The sequence below is a fragment of the Myotis nattereri genome, assembly GCF_964212035.1.
Source record: "Myotis nattereri genome assembly, chromosome: 6".
NCBI classification, from domain to species: Eukaryota; Metazoa; Chordata; class Mammalia; order Chiroptera; family Vespertilionidae; genus Myotis; species Myotis nattereri.
In genome coordinates, this window is record NC_138081.1 from 8851625 (window position 1) to 8867925 (window position 16301).

Sequence of the window (16301 nt, forward strand, 5' to 3'; positions counted from 1 at the left end):
GAGCTGGGTAGGAGCAGGGTGCCAGGCGCCAGAGCTTGTACTTAGGGAATGACATCTTGGGAACCTGGCGCACAACTGCCTGTGTATTTATATTTACAATGTGGCTCTCATAAATTGTATATATACCATTGGATTAAAAAAACATTCATTCAGAAAAATCTGTATCTTTTCATTGGGATGCTTAGTCTATTTAGTTATTGATATTGCTGAGTTGAAGACTGCCATCTTGGTATTTCTTTCCTATTTGTCCCATATGTTCTTTGTTCTTTTATTCAATTTTCTACTACTTTTGGGTTATCAAGGGTTTTTATTATTCCATTAATCTCCTCTATAATTTTTTCTCTATTAATTTTTAATTAAATCTTTATTATTCAGATTATTACATTTGTTCCTCTTTTTCTCCCCATAACTCCCCTCCTCCCAGTTCCCACCCCACCCTCTGCCCTCACTCCCCACCCACTGTCCTCATCCATAGATGCACGATTTTTGTCCAGTCTCTACCCGCATCCCCCACACCCCTTTCCCCCCCAAGAATAGTCAGTCCATTCCCTTTCTATGCCCCTGATTCTATTATAATCACCAGTTCATTCTGTTCATCAGATTATTTATTCACTTGATTTTTAGATTCACTTGTTGATAGATGTGTATTTGTTGTTCATAATTTGTATCTTTACCTTCTTCTTCTTCCTCTTCTTAAAGGATACCTTTCAGCATTTCATACAATACTGGTTTGGTGGTGATGAACTCCTTTAGCTTTTTCTTATCTGTGAAGCTCTTTATCTGACCTTCAATTCTGAATGATAGCTTTGCTGGATAAAGTAATCTTGGTTGTAGGTTCTTGGTATTCATCACTTTGAATATTTTTTGCCACTCCCTTCTGGCCTGCATAGTTTCTGTTGACAAATCAGCTGACAGTCGTATGGGTACTCCCTTGTAGATAACTGACTTTCTTTCTCTTGCTGCTTTTAAGATTCTCTCTTTGTCTTTTGCTCTTGGCATTTTAATTATGATGTGTCTTGGTGTGGTCCTCTTTGGATTCCTTTTGTTTGGGGTTCTCCGTGCTTCTTGGACTTGTAAGCCTATTTCTTTCACCATGTAGGGGAAGTTTTCTGTCATTATTTCTTCAAATAGGTTTTTAATATCTTGCTCGCTCTCTTCTTCTGGCACCCCTATAATTTGGATGTTGGTACGCTTGAAGCTGTCCCAGAGGCTCCTTACACTATCTTGGTATTTTTGGATTCTTTTTCATTTTCCTTTTCCGGTTGGGTGTTTTCTGCTTCTTCGCATTTCAAATCTTTGACTTGATTCTTGTGATCCTCTAGTCTGCTGTTGGGAGTCTGTATAATATCCTCTATTTCAGTCAGTGTATGCTTAATTTCCAGTTGGTCCTTTATCATAACCTCAGGGTCTGACTAGATTTCTTGAGGATCTCACTACATTTATCGGTGGACTCACCAGTCTTTTCAAGGGTCTTACTAAATTTATCGGCGGCTTCTAGAAAGTTCTTGAAAAACCTTAATAGTGTGGTTTTGAACTCTATATCCAGTAGTTTGCTTTCCTCCATTTCTGTCATTTGTGTCCTGTTTCTTTGTCTCTGCATATTTTTATGCTTCCCTGTGTTGATAAAGTGGTTTTCTGTGCTAAGTGTCCTCTAGGGCCCAGTGGTTCAGCCTCCCCAATTACCTGAGGAGGACACTCTTGGTGCACCCCCTTGTGGTCTTTGTGCACAGTCTTGTTGTAGTTAAGCCTTGATTGTTGTGGGTAACACTGGGAGGAATTGACCTCCAGGCCAATTGGTTGTGAGAATCAGCTGCGTCTTCAGTGGGAGAACTTCTGTGCTGGAGACACCCCTCCGGGGCAAGACTTGCTTCAGTGGGGCTTTGGTGCTCACTGAGTCTGCCCCCTGAGTGTGTCCTTTAAGGGTCTGAGGAGGTACAAACTGGATGGTCCCACTCTGACCACTGGGCACACTCGCTCCTGGATCTCTAGGGAGGTGCTAATCTAGCCTTTGCCTGAGGCTACCCAGCAAAAGCCTCCCTGCAGGGCTTGGGCGGGGCGGGTCTCACGGGATCAACAGGGTGGGGCTAGCAGTTATGGCTGCTCTCAGTCCTGCCCTCAGAGGCTCCGCTTCTCAGTGTCCCGGCAATCGCTGCAAGCCCCTCGGAGAGAAAGCTGCCCTTGAGTTCCGACCGATGCCAGACAGTCCTGCTTCTCCCGTATGAGTCTGGGTCCCCAAAGACTCGCCTGGAACTGGAGCTCAGAGCCTGAGACTCCCTCCCGGTTGCAAAAGACAACCGCGCCCTCAGCCACCAGCCCGCTCCGCATGCGCCTCTGTACCTTTGTATTTTACTTCCGCATCGCTCCTCCTCTGAGTCAGTATGCTTTTCTCTTTCTTTCTATTTGTAGAATTTCCACTCAGCCAGCCTTCCTGTGGTTCTGGATGATGTCTGTTCCGTCTTTTAGTTGTATTTTTGAGGTTGTTGTGCGAGGCAGCAAACTCTGGTGTTTACCTATGCCGCCATCTTGGTTTCTTCTCTATTAATTTTTAATTATGCCTTTAAAATATTACTTTAGTAGTTTCCCCAGATATATTAATATGCATCTTTGACTTATTTTAATCTACCTTAAATTAGTTCTTTACCACTTCATGAATAACTTAACTCCATTTACCACTATCTTGTCTTTCATATTTTTGTAGTCATATAACATACTTTTACATATGTTATAAAGTGCCCAAGATAGTTATTGTTGTTGCTTTAAGCAATCACAGTCAATGTTCTTTTATATGGCTCCACACATTTAACCTTTCCAACGTGACAGTGTGTGGCACATAGTAGGAGTTCAAAAAAAGTATTAAGTAAGCATGGATAAATGAAGCTTGTGACTTAGACCCCCACTTTTTCTTAGCATACAAACTTATCTGAGCCTTAGTTTATGTATATATAAAATAGGGATAGTGCTGTTTTATCTACCACACTGTTTGGGGTGCTATGTATGTAGCAGGTGACTAGACTAGTACATGTTTGTAGAATGAGTGAATTTATGTTTTCTCTGTGATAAGATATATATATGTATAAAAATACATTTTAGAGGCCTGATGCACAAGTTCATGTACCAGTGGGGTACCTTGGCCTGGCCTGCGGGATCAGGCCAAAACCAGCTCTCTCCAACATCCCCCGAGGGGTCCTGGATTGCAAGAGGGTGCAGGCCAGGCCGAGGGACCCCACCGGTGCACTATCAGGGCTGGGGAAGGACGTGGGAGGTTGGCCAGCTGGGGAGAAACCGTGGGAGGGCTCCAGGGCATGTCCAGCCCATCTTGCTCAGTCCCGATCAGCCGGACCCCAGCAGCAAGATAACCTACCAGTCAGAGCATCTGCCCCCTGGTGGTCAGTGCACGTCATAGTGACTGGTTGAGCGGCCTTAGCATATATCATTAGTATATTACGCTTTGATTGGTTGAACGGATGACCAGACGACCAGACACTTAGCATATTAGGCTTTCATTATATAGAATATATATATTAAGTTTATTATTGACAGTATTACAGATGCCCTGAGACGCCTATCCTATATAATAAAAGGCTAATATGCAAATTGACCAAATGGCAGAACGACCGGTCACTATGAAATGCACTGACCATCAGGAAGCAGATGCTCAATGCAGGAGCTGCCCCCTGGTGGTCAGTGCACTCCCACAGTGGGAGTGCTGCTCAGTCAGAAGCCTGGCTCATGACTGGTGAACACAGCAGTGGTCGCGGGAGCCTCTCCTGCCTCCGCTACAGTGTTAAGGACCCCTCGGGGGATGTCCGGCTGCCGGCTTAGGCCCGCTTCCCAGGGGATTGGGCCTAAGTTAAACATCCCCTGAGGGGTCCTGGACTGCAGGAGGGTGCAGACCGGGCTGAGGACCCCCCCAACCCATCCGGTGCACGAATGTTGTGCACCAGGCCTCTAGTATATATATATTTTTAATCAATCTTTATTGTTGAGATTCTTATAGATGTCCCTTTTCTTTCCCCCAGTTCCCCTCCACCAGGTTCCCAGCCACCCCAGGACCTTGCCACCCTATTGTCTGTGTCATAGGTAATACATACATGCATATAAGATCTTTGTCTAATCTCTTCCTGCACCCTCCACACCCCCTTCCCTCTGAGAATTGTCAGTCTGTTCCATTTCCATGCCCCTGGTTCTATTCCATTCACCAGTTTATTCTGTTCATCAGATTTTTTATTCATTTGATTTTTAGATTCAATTGTTGATAGATATGTATTTGTTTTCACTTTGTTGTTCATATTTTTTATCTTTACCCTTTCTTCTTCTTTCTCTTCTATAAGAATACCCTTCAGCATTTCATATAATACTGGTTTGGTGGTGATGAACACCTTTAGCTTTTTCTTGTCTGTGAAGCTCTTTGTCTAACCTTCAATTCTAAATGATAGCTTTGCTGGGTAGAGTAATCTTGGCTGTAGGTTCTTGGTATTCATCACTTTGAATATTTCTTGCCACTCCCTTCTGGCCTGCATAGTTTCTGTTGAGAAATCAGCTGACAGTCGTATGGGTATTCCCTTGTAGGTAACTAACTGTTTTCCTCTTGCTGCTTTTAAGATTCTCTCTTTGTCTTTAGCCCTTGGCATTTTAATTATGATGTGTCTTGGTGTGGTCCTCTTTGGATTCCTTTTGTTTGGGGTTCTTTGCGCTTCCTGGACTTGTAAGTCTATTTCTTTCACCATGTAGGGGAAGTTTTCTGTCATTATTTCTTCAAATAGGTTTTCAATATCTTGCTCTCTCTCTTCTTCTGGCATCCCCATAATTCGGATGTTGGTATGCTTGAAGTTGTCCCAGAGGCTCCTTACACTATCTTCATATTTTTGGATTCTTTTTTCTTTTTGCTCTTCTGGTTGGGTGTTTTTTGCTACCTCGTATTTCAAATCATTGATTTGACTCTTGGGATCCTCTAGTCTACTGTTGAATCCCTGTATATTATTCTTTATTTCAGTCAGTGTATGCTTAATTTATGACTGATCCTTTTCCATTTTTTTGGCATTCTCACTAAGATCCTTGAAAGTCTCACTAAGTTCCTCAGAGGTTTCTAGGAGATTCTTGAGTAACCTTATAACTGTGGTTTGAACTCTATATCCAGTAGTTTGCTTTCTTCCATTTCTTTCATTTGTGACGTTTCGTTGTCTCCGCTTTTTGGCTGCTTCCCATTGTTGTTTCTATGTATTGGGTAGCTGCTAAATCTCCTTGAGTTATAGAGTGTCCTTATGTAGTAGGTGTCCTATAGGACCCAGTGGTTCAGCCTCCCCAATCACCTGAAGTGGACACTCTTGGTGCACCCCTTTGTGAGCTGTGTGCACAGTTTTGTTGTAGTTGAGCCTTGATTGCTGTTGGTATCATGGGGAGGAATTGACCTCCAGGCCAATTGGCTGTGAGGACCAGCTGCGACTACAGTGGGAGAGCTGCTGTGCAGGAGACACCCTTATGGAACAGGACTTGCTTCAGTGGGGCTTTGGTGCTCACTGAGTCTGCCCCTGGAGTGTGTTGCTTATGGATGTGAAGAGTTGTAATCTCACACTGACCACTAGGTACACTGGCTCTTGGGTCTCCAGGGAGGTGCAAAGTCAGCCACTGCCTGGGGCCATCTAGCAGGAGTGACAGAGAGGTATGAAGATTCCTCCTCTTTGTATCAGGTTTGGAAGTGTCCAGACGAGGCCCAGCTGTGAAGAAAGGCAGGCTGGTGCTAGTGCTGGGTCTTGGGCCTTTTATTGATAGGTTTGGGGCTCCCTGACCCTGCTGCAGCTTGTTTGACAGATTTTTAGCCTGAAAAAGGACAGACCATTCATATGCAAAAGCCACTGTGCACAGCTTGGGTGGGGTTGTAAATTGGGTGAGGTGGAGGTCTCAGAGAATCACCAGGGTGGAGCAAACAGAAATGGCTGCCAGTCAGCCCTGCACTGGGCAGATCCCAGCACAGGAACAATGACTGCTGTGAGCACCTCCATCTGGGAGAAAGCTGCCCCAAGTTCCTGCCCCAATGCCAGACAGTCCACTTTCTCCCCATATGTGTCTGTGTCCCCTAGTGCTGGAGCTCAGAGGAAGCAGGACCTTGTAAGTTCAGTTCATGGTGCTGGCCTTTTAAGAGGAACAGCTGGGTCTCTAGCAGCCTCTGTGTCACTGAGCCCCAATCTGCACAGTTTTTACCGTCTGTAGTTCTTACTGCCTGTAGGGACTTCTTTCCCCAGCTCTGGAACCCTGGGCTGGGGGTCTGGTGTGGGGCTGGAACCCCTTGCTCCTCCATGCGGCTTCTACACAGGCAATCTCCCTCCCAATTAAAAAAGTGGCACACCCGGGTGCCAGACCAGCCCGTTCCGCGCCTCCGCACCTCCTACCAGTCTCAGCGTGTTTTCTTCTTTACTTCTCTAGTTGTAGTACTTCCATTCAGCCAGCTTTCTGGTGGTTCTGGATGACAGTTGTTCTGTATTTTAGTTGTAATTTTGATGTGGTTGTGGGAGGCAGCAGGTACAGGAGTTTACCTAGGCTGCCATCTTGGATCTCTCCGAGACACCTATATTTTAACAAGGATTTCTTTAATCTAACAGAAGAGAGAAATTGAGTGCCTGAGCAAGAGGAATCTTGTTTATTTGGTGGAAAATAAAATTCAGGATTCCACATACCTTTGCCTACGGGTCAATATTTCTCTTCTGGTTATAACTTAATACTAGATTTTTTTTTTTTGTTAATCCTCACTCGAGGATACTTTCCATTGATTTTTAGAGAGAGTGGAAGAGAGAGGGAAAGACAGAGAGAGAAACATCAATGTGAGAGAAACACATGGATTGGTTGCCTCCTGCACGAGCCCTGACCAGGGCCTGGGCTGGGGAGGAGCTTGCAACCGAGGTACATGCCCTTGACCAGAATCGAACCCGGTACCCTTTGGTCCGCAGGCTGACGCTCTATCCGCTGAGCCAAACCAGCTAGGGCAATACTAGATTTTTTTAATGGAGAGAGGAGAATTTGTTTGTTTTTGTTAATCCTCATCAGAAGATATTTTTTCCATTGGTTTTTAGAGAGAGTGGAAGAGAGGGAGGAACGGAAATAAAGAGAGAGAGATTGCCTCCTGCACTTGACCCAACCATTGCAATCAAACCTGCAATCCAGGTACATACTCTTGACCAGGAATCAAACCTGAGACTCTTCGGTACACGGGCCAAGGCTGTATCTGCTGAGCTACACCAGTCAGGGCTTTTGTTTGTTTGTTTATTGGGAGGGTGGATTTTTTGAATGAATGGTTTTGGACCAAACTTGTAATGATTAACTTTTCCAATTCTTAAGTGGTTTGTATCTGTCATATTTTTAAGATTTTTAAAAACTGATTTTTTAGAGAGTAAAGGAGAGAGAGAAACATCCACTGTATGTCCCCGTGCGGGGATCGAACCTGCAACCAGGGCATGTGCACTAACTGGGAATGGAACTGGCAACGTTTTAGTGCACAGGACAACGCCCAACCAACTGAGCCACACCAGCCAGGCTGTCACAGATTTTAACTAAGTTTGGTCTACCAAGAGTACAGACTCCAGATCAGTAGTTGCCAACCTTTCGGACCTCAGGGACCACCGGTTGGCAACCATAGCTCTAGATTGCATGTATCTTAAGCACCTGTGGGAAAGAAGCAATGGTGACTATGAATCTGAAGACCAGGGAGAGTTCTACAGAGCTAATGTTCTCATCAATTGGTACAGATACCTGGCCTTCTGAAACTGTGGTAGTAGAAGATACTGACCTTAGAGAGATGGCAAAATGCCTTCAGCCTAACAGTTCCTTGTATTGTATGCCTCAGAGGCTGGCCTGGCTTAACCTGCCTCAGGAAAGATACCTTGCATATAGAATACAAATGCTACCCAGTTGTTTTCCTAGCTCATCTCTTCTCCACCACGTCTACCTACTTCTGGTATTTCTCCTACCCATTTCCTTAGACGTACAGAATACAGAGAAAGGAGAAAATGCAGGAAGGGTCCAAATGTAACTAGAGTTATATATTTTATTTGAGCCTCATTTCTTTGGAGAAAGGAAACAAACTGAGAGGAGTAAGTTAGAGATGATGTGATAAAAACACTAGAAGTGCAGAATGTACAAAGAAGGAAATCTTTCATTAGAATATCTGCTGAGGGTGAAATGAGGTGAGCCTGGATAGGGAACTCAGAGACAATTCTTGGCATTTAGCATTGTGATCGGGGAGTGAGATCACAACGCTGGGCAAGGAAGAAAGACAGCAAGTGAAGGAGTCCCAGAGCGAGTGCTGCTGGTCTGTGACTACTCTAGGGCTTCTGACCAAGTGACCCCGTTTGGGTGGGAGGATTTGTCAAGGGAATCTGACCCTTATTCCCAGTTCATCTCCTAGGGATCCTCAGTGTCACTGTCCTGAGATGAATACGGAATCATATATGGCTGCCTCTTGTCCACTGACCGTGTCCCAGGTGGATTCTGACTTGGGGAGTTGGGAGGCCGGTATTGCTGCCGAGGATAAGTCTGAGGCCTTGGTATGGATTTGAGCGCAGGCTTGGGCTTGAACTCCAGGTCCAGCTCATTCTCAGGTTTGGGTTCAGGTTCCAGTTCGGGCTCAGGCTCCGTTTCAGGCTCCAGCTCAGACTCAGGTTCCAGCTCCGATTCACGCTCCATCTCGAGATCCTGATCCAGCCCAGTGTCTGACTCCAGTATGGGCTCCAGCTCTACGTCCAGATCTGACTCCTCCTCTAGGATGGGTCTTTGCATCCTGGCGTAGTTGGAACTTAGATTTTTGGGACCTTCTAGAATACTGCTGCTTACTTTTTGTCTTGCATCTCTACCCTGAAATACATATAATTAGATGGGTTAAAATTTCCAATTAAATTTAACTTTTGAATAGTCAAGGAACTTCAGAATATAACAGAGCTTTAGGTACCAGAAATCATGAATTCCTGGGAAAGCAGAAAATATTTCTGGCCTAAATCTGCTTTTCATCTTCTTTGCACCCTCCGGTTCCTCAGTTACTCACTATTTTTTAGGCTCAATCAATCCATACTCCTGATTTCTCTGGATTTTCTAAGTAGCCTGGGTTTCACGGTCAACCATTTGAATAGCAATGGTCTTGGCAGCATTCTGAAACATCCTGTCTCCTTGATCTTACTCATCTTTCCAACCCCCTGTGATCCTTAACAAGGCATGTAAGGCCCCTGTGACCTGGCCTCTTGTCTTCTTTAGCTTCAGCTCCATCTGTAGTCCCAACCTTTGCTCTATCCATAAAACTAACCAAAGATGCCTGGCTCCTGCTTACCTTTGCTCATGCGACTCCCTGTGTCTGCACTGTCCTTCTCCATCTCAGCCACACACACTTATTCATTGGTCCAGATTCATATCAAAGATCACTAGCCAAGATCTTAGTTTTGGGTTCAATTGTGCCTCACTTACACCTCTATCATAGACCAGTAATGTACTGTCTTATTCATTTAAAAATATGTCCCCCATTAGACTCTAAGCTCCTCGAGGCAGGGCAGGGCCTGGTTCCTGATATGCCACTCCCAGGCACTCTGCCTGTCACGTAGCAGATGCCTGGTAAGCTTTGTGGCAGCAGCATTCCACAGAATTAACACCTTTCATCCCTCCCCAAACATTTTTCTCTTCTCCCATATGACACTCTTTCGCTTTTTATTCCTCCCTCCCTCCCTCCCTCCCTCCCTTCCTTCCTTCCTTCCTTCCTCCCTTCCTTCCTTCCTTCCTTCCTTCCTGGTTGCTTCTTCTTGGTCTTCCTGTTGTCTTCTCTACTCCTTCTGGACTTCTGACTGTTGGCATGCCCCAAGGCTTGACCCTGAGACCCTTCTCCTCTCCATCTGCACTGTCCCCACAGGCAATTTAATTTAGTCCCATAATTTTTGTTACAGTAAAACCTCGATATAACGGACTAATTTGGGCGAGGGGATGCCCATTAAAGCAGGAAGTCCATTGTATAATAAAGTAGGTTTTCCCAATGCACATGTTAAAAAATTGACAAATTAGTTGGTTTACCTATTTTTACTTATTTGGACACATTTGTGTAATTAAAATAACTAAGTATGTATGAAAAGTTTAATTTCATAGAACAATTTTCTATATGTTTTACAAATGCACATGGTGGGCTGTGTTTTGGCACATGTGGGAACATGGCCAGCAGCCTAAAATTGCTGCAGGAAGTCACACCAGGAGATAACAGAGCCACTTACCGCGCAACAGTGTGGTGTGACCATGTGCTTTGTTTACCGGCAAGCAGTGACTCTTGGATATAAATATGTAGACTGTAATTGTAGATATGTCATATTTATGCCAGCAAAATTACTACAGTGTTTTTCCCAACATTTGGCCTATTTGCTAAAATTTGTTAAAAATAGCAAAAAAACCCAAAACCTGTCAATTTAACGATAACCAAATTTTGGTTATAAGCATTTTAAAATTAACAGGGTGTTAATGTTCACATATGACATATGGACTGGAAGTTTTATCTATTAAATCCAAAGTCCGTTTATCGAGGTCCACAAAATCGAGAGTTTACCGTACTGTCTATGTGCCAATGACTTTTTAGTTAAAACCCTTCCCCTGATCTGCTGGCTCATATATTCATTTCCATTCTTGACATCTCCACTTGGATATTTAATAGGCATCTTGAATTCAATACATTTGAATGGAACTTTCCCCCTTCTACTCTTCCCTATTTTAAATGCTAGGAAAATTTTGATATATTCAATATCAAGTCTTAAGTTCTGATAAGCATGTTAGTAAACTAGGAAAATACTTTTAAAAAACATGGTAAATATAAAGTACATCTTAAGTCAACTATCACCACTATTCTTAATAAAGAGACATAAGAAGCTTTTCTCATTAAATTCAGGAGTAAGACAAGACTTGCCATTATCACTTAAGTTGTTCTAGGAAGGCTAGCTAATGCCATAATATGTGAAACTGAAATAAGAATTCTAGCAACTGGAAAAGAAGAGATTTATATTATTTGTGGAAAATATTTTTTGTCTAGAAAACTCAAGAGAATTAACAATGAAACCTTTTTGGACTAGTAAAGGATTCACAAAATGGCCAAATAATTTAATAAAAATCAATAGGTTCCCTTTATACCAGCAGTTGCCAGTTAGAAAATATAATGAAAAAGATTATTCCTTTTAAATAGCAATAAAAATGTAAAAGAGAGAGGATAAAGTGTCTAGGATTTGTCCATATGAAGAAAGGCATAAAATCTTACTATGAATACAGCATTAACAAAGACTGAATAAATGTCGAGGCTGCCCATATAGAAAAATTATGATCAAATCTAGCTATTGGGGAAAGCTGTTCTGGATAGGCAGAGGCACATAGTCTATGAGAATTCTCAGCAAAGGTAGGGAAATTCTTGGTAATACATTACTAAGAGAAAGAGGGCTATGTTTTACAAGCTTGGCTATCTTTTACTTATTAAAATTTTTATAAACACTTGTTACTCCGATAATTTCTTTTTGTCATAAAAAATTCAAGCATTATTGAAATATAGTAAGTTGATGAATAGGGGGTTTAATTAAAAATAATTTCTACTCATTAGGTGAGATTTTGGTGCCCATCTGTGTTTTAATTTTCTTTTTGGGAGGAAACCGTTAACCTTCACAGATACTGGTCTGAAAACACTGAGGTAGGCCCAGGTCTTTACTTAGTATTAACGAATGGCTAAATATTTTGGCTTGTATATCAGTCTCCTTTGCATTTGGTTAGGTTGAGTAAATTATATTATTCACAATAGAAATATAGCCAAAGTGTTAGACTAGCAGATCTTTACCTCTGTGAGTTCATCAGTTTTACTATTCACCCCAAGGGTGGGGTGGGGAGGATTCTAAAGGTATAGCTAGAGATGTTTAAAATATTTAGTTATTGATATGGCATTGGCACTAACCTAGCTTTCGGTAAAAGGGCCCTTGAGGCCTTGGCAGGTTGGGTAACCCTCTCTTCAGTTGAGAAAGGGCCCTGAATGGTGTCCAGATGTCATGGCAGTGGGGGAACCTGGGACTCAGGTCCGCTGCTAGTTATCAACTGATAAGGGAGCATTTCAGCTTCGCAAAGCCTGGCACAGCCATACTCAATAAATGCTGAGTATACTCAACACCCTTTCCTGGATGTGCTCATCTCTGTCTGATCAGGTGTCTTCCCTTTTCTCTCCCCCCCCTTCTCGCCCCACCTCACCCCTCACCCTAGATGTTTCACATCATCCAACCTTATCTGAGTAGGTTTCCTGTATCACTGTCTCAGACTCATCCACGCTTAACTCGGAGGTCTCTGAAAACTTTCTTGACAACGCAAACAGCACAGCGTCATGGAGCGTGAGGAACAGTTGGGTCTTGGTGATGCCATCATCAAAGAATTCATTCCTCTCAAAGGCCTTGACCACAGAAGCTACAAACCAAACCCAGAACACACACAGAGTCAGACACTGGGGAGGAGAGCACCCAGGGTGCCAAACATAGCCCTCTCGTAGGGGGAAGCATACTCACAGTGAGTCCCTGCAATGAGCACCATAATGTTGGCATTGTGGAAGGCGTTGCACATCTGCAGGGAGGGAGTAAACCAGTGTTAGGGATCCCTACACTCCCTAGGAAAGTTAGCTGGGTTGTAAAGTCCCTTTGGTTATTCCCTTGTCTGGGGTAAATGTACCTTTATATCCATTTCAGCTCTATAAACATTTGATGGGTGGACTTCCGTAAGCTAGGAAGTGTCTAAAGTGCTGAGAATACAAAAGAGAATCAGACCGTCTCATGTGGGGTGGGGAGTGAGAAGGAGGGTAACCCATGGTCTCAAGGGGAAAACAGTTCACTTAAAGGGAGAATGTCAAGTCTACTCATCCACGGATGGGCACTTGGGCAAATAGTGCTTCTATGAACATAGGGATGCATACATTCTTTCTGACTGGTGTTTTGGGATTCTTAGGATCTATTCCTAGAAGTAGGATCACTGGGCCTTGGTGATGCCAGCATCAAAGATGTCGTTCTTCTCAAAGGCCCTGACCACAGTTCCATTTTTAATTGTTTGAGGAAACTCTACACTGTTTTCCATAGTGGTTGTACCAGTCTGCATTCCCACCAGCAGTGCACGAGGGTTCCTTTTCCTCCACATCCTCACCGGCACTTGTTGTTGATTTATTGATGGCAGCCATTCTGGCAGGTGTGAGGTGCTACCTCATTGTCATTTTAATTTGCATCTCTCTGATGATTAGTGACTTTGAGCATTTTTTTCTTGGCCATCTGTATGTCCTCTTTGAAGAAGTGTCTCTTTAGGTCCTCTGTCCATTTTTTAATTGGATTGTTTGTCTTCTTTTTGTTAAGTTGTATGAGTTCTTTATATATTTTGTGGAAATTAACCCCTTATCAGATGTATCATTGCCAAATATGTTCTCCCATATAGTGGGAACCATCATTTTGTTGATGGTTTCTTTTGCTGGCCAGAATCTTTTTATTTTGATGTAGTCCCATTTTTGTTTATTTTTCCCTTTATTTCCTTGCACTAGGAGTGGTATCAGCAAAAATATTGCTACAACAACCAAAGTGCCCATCAGTAGATGAGTTCATAGAAAAGCTGTGATACATTTACACAATGGACTACTATGCAGCTATAAAAAAGAAGGATCTCTTACCCTTTGAGACAGCATGGAGGGACCTGGAGAATATTATACTAAGTGAAATAAGCCAGTCAGAGAAAGAAAAGTATTACATGATCTCACTTATATGTGGACTCTAATGAACAAAATAAAGTGACAAACATAATAGATCCAGAGACATGAAAGCATGCAACAGAATGACGAATCTCAGAAGGAAGTGGTGCGGGGAGGGTGGGAAGAGGTTAACCAAAGAACATATATGCATAACTCATGGACACAGACAATAGTGGTGAAGGTCTGGGGGGTAGGGGACCGGGATCAGGGTGGAGGGGGTCAATGGGGGAAAATAGGGGACATCTGTAATACTTTCAACAATAAAGATAAGCCTGGCCGGCGTGGCTCAGTGATTGAGCATCAACCTATGAGCCAGGAGGTCACGGTTTGATTCCCAGTCAGGACACATGTCTGGATTGCGGGCTCGATCCCCAGTGCGGGGCATGCAGGAGGAGGCCGATCAATGATTCTCTTTCATCATTGATGTTTCTGTCTCTAACTCTCTCTCCCTTCCTCTCTGATCAGTAAAAATATATTTTAAAAAATAATTTTAAAAGACAAATTTCAAAAAAAAAGAGAAAGAGAGAGAATGTCACATGAGTGCAGTACTAGGGTAGGGACAGGCACAGGTGTGATGAAACACACCGACGGTCCTCAAGAACACTAACTATATCTCTGGTGATTGGTATTTGCATGTGATCCCCTTCTCCATAGAGTTCGCTAAGCAGGGGAGGCAAAGCATGGCCCGGAGACGGTCAAATGATATAGCAGGAAATGGAATTCAGGGAGCCTGAGAACCGTATTCAGAGCTGCTCTGCAAAGTTGCATTTGACTTTAGTAAAACAACACAAATTTAGTGGTATCAGATTATTAAGAATCTGCCATTGCCCTAACTGGTTTGGCTCAGTGGATAGAGCCTCGGCCTGCGGACTGAAAGGTCCCAGGTTCGATTCCGGTCAAGGGCATGTACCTGGGTTGCAGGCACATCCCCAGTAGGGGGTGTGCAGGAGGCAGCTGATCGATGTTTCTCTGTCATCGATGTTTCTAACTCTCTATCCCTCTCCTTTCCTCTCTGTAAAAAATCAATAAAATATATTAAAAAAAAAAAAAAAAGAATCTGCCATTGACCTCAACTTTACTTCAGCCAATATATACGGTATGCTCTGGGGCAATGAATAAAGTTCAATACAAAGCAAGTCAATTAAACTCAATACTCTAAGATTAAATAGACCAACCCTGAGCACTGAGTTAAAATGTGAAACAAAAAAAAAACAAACACAAAAAACCCCCAAAAACAAAACAACTAAAACAGACAGACTACTTCTTTCACTTCCAAGAGGAAATAAGAAAGTCATTCTTGATCACGTGGTAAATCATAAAGTCATTTGGTAAAGAGTCACAAGGGGCATACTCGAAATGACAAGCAAATGAAATCCCATGAATTAGGGCGAAGCTTAAATTGAGTGGTTCTCACTAGTGTTCTCTAATGAGAACAACAGCTGGCGCTTTTCTTATTAAGCTTTCAATTAGAATATTTGAAATGATTTCCTCCAATATGGCAGGATAGAACAATTACAAAAGGAATGAAGAAACCTGTATTTTTAAAGTGTAAAAGTGTGCCGTGAATCTGAAGGCTGTAAAGTAAAGGCAGGGGTCTGATATAGCCTCCATGTTGGGGCTGGAGCAGGAAGTCATCAGATAGGCAGCTGTGGATGGGTCATGCCAAGGACCAGACAGCAAGAGAGGAGAAGGGGGAGGAGAGGACAGAGCAAATGCTCTACGTCCCAGTGATAGACAGGCCAGATACTAACTGTGAGCCCAGGACTCTTAGGGAGAATTATGGCTTGTCTCTTAGGGCTGTGTGGGAATTAATGGGATCATGTATATAAATGTATCCACTCAACATGGTATACAATAGGCGCTTAATAATGTAGAAGAAAAGTAACAACTAGAGCACAAGCCTGGGAGAAGAGAACACAGGCCAGCAGGATGACCTAAAATGGAAAAGCCCACCAGATGGCATTGTCATGTACAGGTAAATCTGAAAATGAAGTGGGGAAAGGGGTCTCCTGGACGGGAAGCCCTGAGCATGAACCTCTCTATGCCTCTCATTTCATAGATGAGGAAACCAAGGCCGGACACAAATTAGTGAGTTAGCCCTGGTCAGAGGAGCAGAAACCAGGGCAGAGCACACATCACAGACCACCCACCAGAGTTCTTGCTGCTTTGAGAAGCTTCCTGTTGCCTCAGGCCAAGGAGGAGCTGGACTCACTTAAGAATCATTTCCTTTAGGAATAAGAAGGCTTGATGATATAGGATCTTAGAATTAAGGGTGGAAAAGCAGCCGAAGGAGCCTATCTCAAGGAAAGTTGGAAGTAGTCAGAGCCAGGAAGTGGGCATTCAGGATGTTTAAACCTGAGCCATCGCCAACAGGGGAGAGAGAGAGAGAGAGAGAGAGAGAGAGAGAGAGAGAGAGAGAGAGAGAGAGAGAGGGCTGGAGACTGAGATAAGCTGGCTGGAAAAAAGAGATTGTACTTATGAGACACTGAACAATAAAGCCAACATGGTTAGTTGTGCATCTCCACTGTCCATATTGTGTAAGAAAGAGAAATGAAAACTG

At 43.3% G+C, this 16301-nt stretch overlaps 1 protein-coding gene across 1 annotated transcript in view; it reads right to left on the bottom strand.

The window, feature by feature from the left end:
• Positions 1-8016: 8016 nt before the first annotated feature.
• The window catches only part of SLC26A8 (solute carrier family 26 member 8), a gene marked incomplete at its 5' end in the record, with an annotated part of 78330 nt that continues 70045 nt past the window's right edge, over positions 8017-16301 (bottom strand). The window contains 3 exons of the mRNA XM_081095041.1: positions 8017-8841; positions 12251-12429; positions 12528-12582. Of these exons, the coding sequence (XP_080951167.1) occupies positions 8392-8841; positions 12251-12429; positions 12528-12582 (684 nt within the window). The 3' untranslated portion in view covers positions 8017-8391. The remainder of the gene's footprint in view (positions 8842-12250; positions 12430-12527; positions 12583-16301) is intronic.